Source organism: Myotis daubentonii, chromosome 3 (genome assembly GCF_963259705.1).
Source record: "Myotis daubentonii chromosome 3, mMyoDau2.1, whole genome shotgun sequence".
In the NCBI taxonomy this organism is placed as follows: Eukaryota; Metazoa; Chordata; class Mammalia; order Chiroptera; family Vespertilionidae; genus Myotis; species Myotis daubentonii.
The window spans coordinates 198,965,926-198,978,639 of NC_081842.1; the positions used below are offsets into that span (position 1 = coordinate 198,965,926).

Sequence of the window (12,714 nt, forward strand, 5' to 3'; positions counted from 1 at the left end):
ATGTTTTCCTTGCTGTAGTGTGTCTATGTTTTATAGCTACCACCCATTTCTTCCCCACCTCCCACATGTTCCCTAGTATTGTAAGGTGTGTTATTGTTGGTAACTTGATAATGTAGCCCTTAGGTTACAGGTTGTTGAGGTAGAATTGTGACTGAACGGAATGGACATCGCCCATAGATGGATGCATCACTAATAGGATTTTTAATCTCTCCTTTAAGAGATTAAAAGGAGGGGGTTTATTATTTTTTAAATATTAATATCTTTTTATATTTACTATCTTTTACTTCTTTTTAAAAATATGTTTTCATTTGATTTTTTTTTTAAATATATTTTATTGATTTTTTACAGAGAGGAAGGGAGAGAGATAGAGAGTTAGAAACATCGATGAGAGAGAAACATCGATCAGCTGCCTCCTGCACATCCCCCACTGGGAATGTGTCCGCAACCCAGGTACATGCCCTTGACCGGAATCGAACCTGGGACCTCTCAGTCCGCAGGCCAACGCTCTATCCACTGAGCCAAACCGGTTCCGGCTTCATTTGATTTTTTAGAGAGAGAAGAAAGGAGAGGGAGAGAGATGGTAGAAATATCACTGAGAGAGACGCATCAACATCTGAGAGAGATACACCTGATTTGTTGTATTAAGTCCTTTTCTGCTTAAAAATAGAGTGGTTTCTGTTCCCTGACTGAGAAATAGCACAACTTGAAACCTTTGAGCCAGGATATGACTTGTCATTTTGCTAGAGCTGATGTGCAGCCAAACCATAATAATAATAAATTCCTGGAGAGTCAGATTTGGAAGCACCTTTGAAGACTAACTGGTCCAACTCCTTCTTTTGTAAAATGGAAGAAGAAAATTGAGACACAAGTCAGAAGACAAAAAAAACAAAATCCTGATGATGAGTGCCTGCAACTCCCTCAGCCTCCGCCTGAGGCCGGCGGACCTGACTGTCTTCACGAATCGCTGTGATCTAGGTCATGGAGATCCAGTGCAGCCAGCCCTGCCAGCCTCACTGCAGCTGACTGGACACAGAATGTGGGCCCCAGCCAAATGCTGCCGTGAACAACCTAGATGTGATGGAGGCCAACCCCCTGTGTGGGACTGTCCGGTACGGGAGACATAAGTGCTAGGAGCATACCCAGAGCATGTCACCTGATGTCGCCAGACCATTGTCCCTGTTCTTTAGGGACCTGTTAGCCTTCAAAGGTGCTTCCAAGTCTGATTTTCAGGAATTTAAAATCAGTGATGGCTTCCCTGATACCTCACTTCCTCTGTGTCCCTGCCATCGCCCCCATTACCAAAAGTTATCAGAACATGGCTCTTTCTTGTACACGTAAGAAGCTCATGAACTTACCCAAACATGGCCACTGGTTTCCTGAAGATCACAGCCAGATCAAAAAAGAAGCAAGCTAATAAAATTAAAATAAAATCCATTACTGCTATACTAAAAAAAGAAAAAAAAAAAAGGAGGAGGAGGAGGCCACAACCCAGATCTGGAACTCCAGATATCGTGCCCCCTCCACTCTGACATGGCTATCTCACATGCAGATATGAGAGAGAGGGCTTCATGCACGGAGGGCGACAGTGAGCGAAGACTGCTGGCACTGTGTGCTTGGATTCTGAGGCCTGGACTGTCATCAGAAGGATTCAGCAAGGGCAGGGTCACTGTCCCTCCTCTTAACCTGCATTGGAGATGCTGCTTAACTTGACCTTTGTGGCCTGCCTTTGTGAGCCACACCACTTTGAATGCATCCATTATTCATTCATGATTTTGTAACATCTTGTATTGGTTGCTTGGAAAACATTGATTCACTGAGAGGGGCAGATCTTCCAAATGTTGAATTTTCCAAAAGTCTTTTTTTCATTCAAAAGCTCAAATTTTATCATTGGCAGCAAATATTTTCAATATTTCTCCTTGAATTGACAGGCTCACTTCCTTCATTTTAGAGAAAATGTCTGCAGAAACCCACATTTGCATAATCTTAGTGTATCTTTCAATCAGGAGAAATGGTGTTCATGAAAAGAAGCAGCTAGTTCAGCTTGCAACTCAAACAATGGCACAGGTGCTTCTCCTGGAGACAACCATGGTACTTAGGCAGCCAGCAGAATGCTTCCGTTCTGTCAAAATATTTAAAAGAAGTATACCCAGGGGTAGAAATGTAATAGAGTTAATGATTTTTACTGTTTCATCACGTCATTCTCAAGTGAAACTGGCATATTTATTTCTCATACTGTGTGCACATGGCAGTGACAATACAATGACTACATATATAGCTCAGAGCCGCTGCCTTCCTTTGTGCTAAGGGGCCTCATCATTGCCTTTCCACCATCAAAAAAGCAAAAGAACATCAAAGTAGATTAAGAAAATAATTTTGACTTCACAGATCCTCTGAAAAGGTCTTTGAGGACCCTCATTGGTTCCCAGACCATACTTTGAGAACCACGGATTTAATGCTCTATTCATCAGTTAATGCCTACCATGTGACTGTTCTAGGCGCTGAATATTGAGTGGTGAGCTATATATGAGATACTTAGGGCCTCTGTTCTTAATGTTCTTGTTATGTCCTTTGAAGCAAAAAGTTTTTCATTTTGATGAAATCAGATTTATCTGTGGTTGTTTGTGCTTTTGGTGTCATACCTAAGAAAGCATTGCTTAATCCAAGGTCACAAGGGTTTATGCCTACGTTTTCTTCTAAGAGTTTTATAGTTTTAGTTCTTACACTTTGAGTTAATTTTTGTATATGGTATGAGGTAGGGGTCCAACCTCATTCTTTTTTGTTGTTGTTGTTTTTGTTGTTAATCTTCAACTGAAGATATTTTTTCCACTGATTTTTAGAGAGAGTGGAAGAGAGGAAGGAAATGGTGGAGGGGAGAGAGAGAAAAAGAAAGGGAAAGAGAGAGAGAAATATTAATGTGAAAGACACATTGATTGATTGCCTCCCCTACATACCCCTACTGAAGCCAGGGATTGAACCTGCAACCCAGGTATGTGCCCTTGACCGGGAATTGAACCTATGACCCTTCAGTGCTCAGGCCAATGCTCTAACCACTAAGTGACACCAGCCAGGGTCCAATCTCATTCTTTGGCATGTGGATACCCAGTTGTCCCAGCTACATTTGTTGGTAACTGTTTTTCTCCCTTAAATCCTCTTGGTACCCTTGTCAAAAATCAGTTGATCATATGTGTATTTTTATTTCTGGTTTCTTTATTGGACTCACCATTTCATTCCTCTCATCTGTATGTCTATTCTTATGCCAGTACCACATTGTATTGATCACTGTAGATTTGTAGTACATTTTGAAATTGGGAAGTGTGATTGTTTCTTTTTATGGTTATTTTGGCTATCCTGGATCTTTTGCATTTCCATATGATTTTAGGATCAACTTGTGAATTTCTATTTTTTTTTAAAAAAAAGCATTTGATAGGGTTTGCATTCAATTTGTAGATCAGTTTGGGAAGAATTGTCATCCTAACAACATTAAACCTTACAATCCAAGAGCCCCAGATACCTTTCCATTTATTTGTCTTCTTTACTTTCTTTTGTGTTGCTTCTGATGTTAAGCAGAAGAGTAATGTGATCTGATTTATACGTTAGGAAGATCACTTAGTCATGTAAAAAAACAATTGGGGCCCTAACTGGTTTGGCTCAGTGAATAGAGTGTTGGCCTGTGGACTGAAGGGTCCCAGGTTTGATTCCGGTCAAGGGCATGTACCTTGGTTGCGGGCACATCCCCAGTGGGGGGGGGGGGGGGCGGGGGGGTACAGGAGGCAGCTGATCGATGTTTCTCTCTCATCAATGTTTCTGACTCTCTGTCCCTCTCCCTTCCACTCTGTAAAAAATCAATAAAATATATTTTTAAAAAAACAAAAAACAATTGGGGACAAGAGATGCTCCATGAACAAGGGCAAGGGCAGGAATGGCAGGGACAAAGAGCAAGGCGCTTGTTATAGAAACATTTATGGTGTAGATCAGCAGGGCCTGATAACTGACTTTATATAGAAAGAGACGGAGTAGAGACTGGGTCCCAGGCTTTGGCTTAAGTACACAATGATGCCGCCATCTTTAGGAGAAAAGATGAAGCTATCGATTGGTACATGTTGAGCTTGAGGTGACTGAGGGACACACAGTGGAGAGATAAGGTGATTGGATACTTACTTGAGTCTGATGCTCAGGGGAGCTGTCTAGGTGAGGGACCGTGATTTGAGAATCACCATATAAAAAGGGAACCACAACAAGGCATGAACCAACCAATGCAAACAAGAAAGGACGCAGAAAGGATGCAGAGGAACACTAACGCTTAGAGGTCGAGCTGATGACAAAAAGCCCACAGAGGAGACTGAGAAGGAACAACCAGAGAGGCAGGAGGAAAACCAGGAAAGAGGTGCTTCCATTGGATTCAGGGGAGTGATATCCTGGTGGCCTAGACACGGGCTCTTCCAGCAGAGGGCTGAACCACATTGCTGTGGACTGAGGAGGAGGTGGGAGTGGAGAGGATGGGGACAGCATGTAAGCTAATCCACTCTGGAGGTTTGGAAGGGAATGGAAAGGAAATGCAGAAGAAGTAACTAAAAATGCAAAAGGAGTCGAAAGAGGGTGTGTTCTTGTAGGATGAAGAGACTTGGGCATGTTTACAGGCCAGTGGGAAGGACCGCAGAAAGAGGAAGGATGTGGGATGGAGAAGTGTCCATGTGGGGCTGGAGGAGCGACTGGGAGAATAAGGTAAGGAGGTAAATGGGTTTAAAATAGTGCTTTCCAAATTGTAATGTGTATTAGAATCACATCTCTCAAATCTCTCCTCTGCTCTCCACCTCCACAGCCACTATCCTGGTCCAAGTCCAAGTCCCCTACACTTCTCATCTCTCACCTGAACAACTGAACTGGCCTTCAGGTGCTCAACCTTGTGGTGTAGGTTCGGTGATGAAGAGGCCAGCAGGGTGCTAACTGAACAGCAGAAAAGGGAATAGGCCAGTGGCCTCTGTGAAGTCAGGGAATGAGGCAGTGGGCGTCGGGAGGGATGCTTGAGGTTGGGATGTCAGAGCGGGTTGTTCAAGGCATGACCCAGAGAGGATGGCTGGGGTCATGATGAAGGTCCCTGAGGAGGGTCGTTCACATGTATGAGCAGGACCTGAGCACAGATTGCCTGATGGAAATCTGGAAACCCAAGTCTTTGATGGATGGAGGTGGGTGACAGGGAGGGAGACACGTAAGGTGCTGAGGACTGGCAGAGTGAAGCCGGGTGGCAGGAGTCTCAAGAACAAAATGATAAGACGCACATAGGGAAACCTTCCAAATGTGAACGGTGGTTTTCTGTGAGGGCAGAGAGGATTGTGGGTAGTTCTGATTTCTTCTTTATACTTTTCCGTTTGCCCCTCAAGTTTTCTACAATGAGTTGTGTGGGGTTTTTTGAAATGTAAAAGTTACAAAAAATAACAAACACCCTTATTCACACCATCTAGAATTTGTAATTGTAAACACATAAAAGTCCCCTTAACTGCCTCCTCTTCTCAGACAAGCATGATCAGCTGGCTTTCAGCTTTGTGTGCATGTATATATATACTGACTTGGAATATGGTAGGGTTTGCGTGTGACTGTTTCAGTTACATGGAGGAACTGTTATTGTAATGGGGGGAGGCCTTTTTTCAGGTGAGGAGGGGGTGCACAGGGACAGAAGCCTGAACCAACACCCCCCCTCTGAGCAGCCCTGGGAAGACCCAGCCTCCTGTCTATGCCACACCTGGTTCTTAAATGTTCTAGGAAGAGAGAGAATTACTACTTATATTTCTCTGGCTGGGTTCCAATCCATTCTCATATCCCTCAAAGCGTTATGCCTCCAAAATCTGGGAGGCAGGAAAGGCAGTCCTTATCTCTATTTGACAGATGGGGAAACTGAGGCCCAGGGAATGACAGCGAGCTGCCAGCGCGTCACGGGGAGTTGGTAGAGGACAAGTGACTAGAGCTGTGGCCGGGGTTCTTCCTGGAACCTAAGGCCGGTGTGCAGAGGGGTGGGGCAGAGGCAAGGGGCACTGGGTGGCTCGGACTAATGGACTTTGACCAATTGGCAATAAGGAAGAGAAACGGCAATAACTTCAGGCAGCTAAGGCTGGGCCCTAACCAGGAACTTGTGTCTGGGGAGAAACAGGTGTACCGTTCTCCCTCCTCAGGGCCCTAGAAAGCAGGCCCCCTCCCTGAAGGCTATGGCTCGCCACAGTCCCCAACCACCCTCAGAAGTCAGGGCAGCCTTCACAGTTAGGCCTGACTCAAGTCTCGGCTCTACCGCTGAGCCCTTTACCTTCTGCCTCACTTTTCTCATCTGTGAAATGGGTGAGAATCTTTCCCTCTCAGGATTGTGCCAGCCCATACCAGCTCTTGGTTGTCACTTTGGTGCTGTTACTTGCTATTAGAAACAGCCTGTCCATAAACATCATTAGAGGTGTGTGTCTCTTTGCACTCTTTGGTGTGTAGGGGAAAGACCTAGAAGTGGAATTGCTGGGTCACAAGTACAAGTGTCTGACCATTTACAACACAGACGAGTCCTGCCCAAGCGCCCGACGATGAGGCCGTCCACAGGGACATCAGCATTCAGATGCCAGCCGGTGGCTTGGGAACTGTCCCCGTCTCTCTCTCACCTCGCACGCTTTCCTTCCCACCCGCACCTGTCGCGCATTGTCCCCCTTCAGACAGCGCCTGACAGGGCAGCACAGCACGTCTGCCTGACGGTGGTGGCCTGCGATGTCACAGGGCTGCCAGGCCCGGCCAGAGGGCCCCACTCCCTCCTGTGGTGTGACTGTGCTCCCTTAGCTCTCCAGGGGTCCCACACACAGGGCACACAGCGGCCCGGGTACAGCTGTGCACCAGGCCTCCACTTCAGTGATGCCCACTTTACAGGTGGAAACTGAAGCTCAGAGGAGTGAGGGAGCGGGAGAGGGGGGTCGTGCGCATATTCGCGGGGCGATTGTGGTCAAGGTGAAGGCTGGGCATCCTCTGGGGAGCACAGCAGTGGGTGGCAGAAGGCACTGCCTGGGGGACAGGATCTGTCCTTAGGGTGACCTCAGGCAAATTGCTTTCTCTCAACTGTTCCCGGCCTGTTTACCTTTGTCTACAGGGATAATAATGTCTGCCCCCTAAGCTCGTGGTGAGATAAAATAAGAAAATGCTTTGAAAACTCTCTAGAGACCCTTTAAAAGTGCAGGCCTGGCAGGAGCACGTAGTAGGGACTTTACCAGTCCCGGCTGTAGTTCAGGAGCCCCTTCATTGTGCCGGGCGGGCGGGCGGGCGGGCGGGCGGACGGGGGTGGGGCCAGCGCTGTGACTCAGACGGGCGGGCCAGGAAGGGCTGCCCAGCCGGTCTGACCGGCCCGGATGCGAGCCGGCCGCCAGGGCCCTCCCGGGGCAGGGCCGCCCGGGGGGTGACGGGAAGGAAGGCCGGCGGTGCCGGCGAGCCGGTCTCCCGGCGCGAAGTGGGAGCGGCTCGAATGCGGGAGCGCGGAGGCCGCTGACCGGGATGGGAGCGGAGCCCCCAGGCCGCCCGCAGCCTCTGGAGCCCCGCTGAGCCGCCCGCGGGGACCCGCGCGGGAGCCGAGATGTGCCTGCGCCTTGGTGAGCCGGGGGGGGGGGGGGGGGGGACCCCGGGAGGCCCGCACCACCCAAGGCTGCGGCCGGGGCGGAGCACTGTCGGGGGAGCCGGGGACCGGAGTCCAGGCCGCCTTCCCTGCAGGGCACTGGGCTCTGGCCAGTTGTGCCAGCGGAGATGTGGAGGGATGCGGTGCCCTCCCGCCTCTTCCCCTGTTTCCTCTCTTGAGGAGGCGGGGCCCCCCCTCCCCACCCCTCCCCACCCCCCCCCCCCACCCCCCAGGCCGGGGAAGAAACACTGGAGAGAGCAGCCCCCACCTCGCCCAGAAGGAAGACGCAGGAGGAAATCCGGCCCAGGGAGCTCTGAGCCAGAGGCCGCCTGCCTTCCGCTTCCTCGCCTTGCCCAGGGTTCCTACTGCCATTCCCTGGGGTGGGGAGAAGGACCATTGGCGAACAGGATCCGGAGGGGAGTGGGGTGGATGTCCCCTCCCTCACTCCCTGGGCTCAGTGGTGCTGCTCTTGGCATCAGACACACCTGGGGAGTCCAAGAGACCTTGTGAGCCTCAGTTTCCTCTGCTGTAAAATGGGGTGGTAGCCCCTCCTCCTTAGGACTACCCTGAGGATAAAGGAGCTCTAAGAGTGGAGTGCTTACCAGGATGCAACCACACGGCTAAGTGCTCCAAGAATGGTGACTTAGAAACAAGCCAGGGCCTGCCCTCAGACTCTCTGCCCAGCGCTCCAGGCATAGCCCGCGGCGATGGCACGGTGCCTCCAGTTGGACCAAAGTCTTGGGCTTGGGATGCTGCTGTTGTTTATGAGCCCGCCCGGCTCAGGGCCGGGTGGTATCTGGGTGCCAGGTGGGTGGGTGGATGGGGCGAGGTGGGTCAAGGCCCTGGACAAAGCTGCTGTGCCCCTTCCTGTTTGGCCAGCAGTTAATCTACACGATGCCATTCCGGTTCCACATGCCTGTCCAGCCTATCACCCGCCCTCTGACTCTCCTCCACCTGCAGCTGCAGCTGCAGAGGGTCCTGCAGGCTCTGGGTTCTCAGATCAGCCAGACCAAGCCTTCCCCGTTTGACACGGGAGTCATCTGGGCCTCAGAAAGGGGCTGGCACAGGGTCACACGGAGTGTCTGTGGCTGGATGGCCCCATCCCTCCCTGATTCCTGGGGACTACCTCCTGGCACAGGGTCCCCAAGAACATGGCAGGATGAGCCCCACCCATGGCCCTGACACGCTGTCCCCCACAGGTGGCCTGAGTGTGGATGACTTCCGGAAGGTGCTGATGAAGACGGGGCTGGTGCTGGTGGTGCTGGGTCACATGAGCTTCATCGCGGCCGCCTTGCTCCACGGCACCGTGCTGCGCTACGTGGCTGCCCCCCACGACACCGTGGCTCTGCAGTACTGCGTGGTCAACATCCTCTCGGTCACCTCTGCCATCCTGGTAGGCCCAGGCCGGGAGGGGCTGGCGGGGCTGGTGGGGGCCAGAAAGGTTTCCGATGAGTCTCCACCCAGAGCCTGGGATGGGCCAGTAGAGAGCCCATGCACTAACCCCTGCTCCACTTACCAACGGCATGAGCCACCCAAGCTCCCTTTGCCTCAGCTTCCTCATCTATAAAGTGGGGATCGTAACAGTGGCCACCACAGAGGGTCCTGGTGAGCACTGGACGTGATCATCCACTGAAGTGCTTGGCACAGTGTCTGCCACATGCTCAGACTCACTGCTGTGAGCTGGGATGATGAGTATAGCGGGCAATAGGCAAGACGCCACTAGACAGAAGGAAGGAGCAGCCACTCAGCTGGAGAGCGTTCAGGAGGGTTCACCGAGGGAGCAGCCCCTGAGCTGGGCACTGATGGCTGAGTAGGAATTCCAGGATCGGGTGCAATTACCATAGCCCAGGTGTGTGGCCAGCAGGTAGTAGAGGAAGCTGGGATAGCATTCCAAGTACAGAGAATGGCAGATGCAAAGGTATGGAAGTGGGAATAGCTCAGGTCTGTTCTGGAGCCACTGAAAAAACAATGTTTCGGAAGCTTAGCATGAGGCCTGGTCTACATAAGTACTGAATAAATGGTAGCCACGGTTATGCCTGGATGTCGAGACCGCCTTGATGAATACATGAGTGAAGGGGCCCGGTATTCTCAAGTGCATAAAGTTCTTTCCCACCTAGCCACAGAGGTGGCCACAGCCCTTGGGGCAACGTCCACATGTCAGCGTCAGGTCCTTCCCTGCCACCTCCTGGCTAAGGGAGTTATTTCTCCCTGTCAGCCTGTTCCCTCCCCTGCATAACGAAGCTCGGCCAGCCCAGCAAGGAGCGCCTCCGTCAGTGGGACAGGCTGAGCCATGGCGATGTGTGCGGTGCTTTGGCGTTATTATTACTGTTGTGTTTTCCTCTCACCAGCCTGGATAGAAGGCAAGGAAGGCCGTGAGCTCAGGATTATGGGCTCCAGGATGGACCACTTCCACTTTACCCTCATTTCCTCGTTTAATTCTCACTGTTCTCAGCAACATGGGGCCATTATTATCCCGACAGGGGGAAACCTCTCAGGGACTCACCCAGCCTCCTGCTGAAGCAAAGAGGCCAGGCTGGATTTGACACAATGTGCCTGACACCAAAGTCAGTGTCTTTTCCATAAGCTCATCCTGCAGAGCAGGACTTAGCCCAGAGAGGTTGAGGCACCTACTCATGGCTGCACAGTGAGTTACAGACATTGCTGGACTCCTGTTATACCACCCGCCTCGTATGGGTGCAGCCCATGCCTGATACAGTGAGGGAGCTCAGGAAGGAAGCCTGGCTGAATGGAGCCCCAGAGAGCCAGGGGGCAGCTGGCGGGCTAAACAGCCAACTCTTGGGCTGAGAGGGCGCTGTGCGGACAGCATCATGAGCAGGCCGTGTGCGGGTGTCTACATCCAGGGCAATGAGGAAGAGGCTTGGCGGGGTGGGGCTGAGATGCTGCTGGGACTGAGGCCAGGTCGCTGAGAGCTTGAGATAACGTACTCCTAAGATTTTGAATTCTCCATAAAGTGTCCTGATTTGTTTATTTTGGGTTTAGTTCCTTGACAGCGAGTTACTTAGTTTCTTCCCAAATCTCTTCCACTCCAGGGAGGCAAGTCATACATATCCTGGTACATGCCGCTGCGGCCCTGGGATGCACAGGCCCCTGTTGGAGCTACACAGCTATGGGCAGTGGGGAGCCATGGAAGGTTGTAGGCAGGAAGTGACTGTGCTTTAGAAACATCACTTGGGGGCTGGACCATGAGGGGGCAGTGCCTCCGTGCAGATCCAAGTAATGAAGCTGAGGCAAAGCAGCGGGGGAGGAGGCGGCTTGAGGGCTCCAGTTGGCTTTGGGGGAATCCTTATCTGAGAGGGGCCCTGACCTCACTGCCCGCTCTCCTCCAGCAGGAGGGTCAGGGCTGACTTGAGTCTCCCCACAGGTCATCACCTCGGGCATCGCAGCCATTGTGTTGTCACGCTACCTCCCCAGCATCCCTCTGGTATGTGGCACCTCCTGGAATGGGGCTTTGGGGAAAGAAGGGCCTGGCCTGCTGGGAGGGGGTGAGCTGACCCCATGGGGGCCAGAACTGCCCATGTGGGGTGGAGCCCGATAGCCTCTGACCAGTGGTCTCTTCTATCCAGCGCTGGGCAGTATTTAGTTCAAGTGTGGCCTGTGCCCTTCTCTCTCTGACCTGTGCTCTCGGACTCTTGGCCTCGATCGCTGTGACCTTTGCCACCCAGGGCCGGGCACTGCTGGCCGCCTGCACTTTTGAGAGCCCCGAACTACTGGCCCTGGCACCCGACTGTCCCTTCGACCCCACACGCATTTATGTGAGTGCTTAGGCCTGGGATGGGGTGGGGAGTGGGGGGTCAATCAAGTGCTCATCAGAGGTGGGAAGGGTTCTTGGAGCCTTGCCCGCCCACCCCCAACCCCTGTGGCCATCTCTGCCCCGTGTCCCTGCAGAGCTCCAGCCTGTGCCTCTGGGGTATCGCACTTGTGTTCTGCGTGACAGAGAGTGTGTTCGCTGTGCGATGCGCCCATCTCGCCCACCAGCTGCTGGAACTGAGGCCCTGGTGGGGGAAAAGCAGCCACCACATGGTAAGGCCTGCCATCCCCTCCACAGCCGTGACTCCCCTCATTTTCTGGGAGCCCCTGCTGGGCAGCCCCCATCCCTCTGCATGGGGCTCCCGCTTGAGAACTGGGGCGACAGTGTTCTCCCCAGGACCAAAGGGAGAGGCCTGGAGGCTCAGAGGGGTCAGATCTCCCAGCTAAGACACACCGTTGGCTCCTGGTTCACCCAGGGCCCAGGACTTGAGGGGGGGGGGTCATCTGGGCTGGAACTGGGGGCACTCCAAGGGTGTGGCCTGGGATGCAGTGATGCCGCTCTGCTTCAGGGAGCCTCGTCTCCCCGGGGGGCCTGGAGGAGACCCAGACCCAGGTCCACAGCCTGGCAGCCTCTCCTGTCTCCGCAGATGCAGGAGAGCCCGGAGGCTGCGGAAGGCCATGACCTGATGAGCTGCCCCAGCTCTGGCCCGCTGACCCTCTGACAGCTGCTGCCTCACCCAACCCCATGAGCACGGGGACCTGCAACCAAGTCTGCACTGTGACCAGGCCAGGATCCCTGGAGCTGGCCCGTGAGGGCTCGGTGGCCATTCCCGGATCTGGGTGGGGATTTTAAACCCCTCCCCCGGCCACCCACGCTCTGCGCTGAAGTGAGACTTTATTCTGAAGTTATTAAAAAGAACAGAGACGCTCGGGGAGGCATGCAGCAGGGGAGGGCTCGGCCAGGGCCTGTGCTTTCCCACGCAGGATGCAGGGGGCGGGGGCGGTTAGCTGTGTCTGTGGGCCTGTGTTCATCCACGTGCTGAAAGCCGGGCAGGGATTCATGGGGCTCACACTGCAATTGGGAGGTTTTCCTTTTGCAGCGTGGCCTCCAGCCAACAAAAGCTGCAGCAGGAAGGGAAGGATGGCTCCAGGAAGCTTTATCCTTATCCCTCCACTCCCTGCCCCCCATCCTTCTCTCCCCTCCAAATAAAAAGACTGGCTCCTCACCTGCGCTCGGTTTCCACGCTCCCCACCCAGGCTGAGACCTACCAGGGTGGGGTGGGGGAGGGGGAACTGCCGGTGATTGGGGCAGGGACGTCTGGCCT

The 12,714-nt window shown here is 52.8% G+C and overlaps 2 protein-coding genes across 3 annotated transcripts in view; both read left to right on the forward strand.

Annotated features, from left to right (window-relative positions):
• The window catches only part of RNF19B (ring finger protein 19B), a 31,419-nt gene extending 28,014 nt beyond the window's left edge, over nucleotides 1-3,405 (forward strand). Inside the window, exon 12 of the transcript XR_009452043.1 lies at nucleotides 851-3,405. The gene's annotated coding sequence lies outside the window, so the exon portion shown is untranslated. The remainder of the gene's footprint in view (nucleotides 1-850) is intronic.
• A 3,936-nt stretch (nucleotides 3,406-7,341) lies between these two features.
• On the forward strand, nucleotides 7,342-12,615 carry TMEM54 (transmembrane protein 54). 2 transcript variants are annotated; one of them, XM_059690312.1, is made up of 6 exons: nucleotides 7,342-7,598; nucleotides 8,821-9,014; nucleotides 11,004-11,063; nucleotides 11,206-11,394; nucleotides 11,528-11,662; nucleotides 12,019-12,615. In XM_059690312.1, exons 1-6 carry the CDS (start codon nucleotides 7,583-7,585, stop codon nucleotides 12,109-12,111), a joined length of 687 nt encoding a protein of 228 aa, XP_059546295.1. In that variant the 5' UTR covers nucleotides 7,342-7,582; the 3' UTR covers nucleotides 12,112-12,615. The 2 variants fall into 2 exon arrangements, with proteins under 2 accessions (XP_059546295.1, XP_059546296.1); XM_059690313.1 differs by having other exon boundaries at nucleotides 7,344-7,598; nucleotides 12,037-12,615.
• The last annotated feature ends 99 nt before the right edge of the window (nucleotides 12,616-12,714 follow it).

Coding starts and splice junctions, on each gene's coding strand:
- TMEM54 (XM_059690312.1), top strand. Junction 11,395..11,527: donor TCGACCCCACACGCATTTAT/GTGAGTGCTTAG, acceptor GTGTCCCTGCAG/AGCTCCAGCCTGTGCCTCTG. Junction 11,663..12,018: donor GGAAAAGCAGCCACCACATG/GTAAGGCCTGCC, acceptor ACAGCCTGGCAG/CCTCTCCTGTCTCCGCAGAT.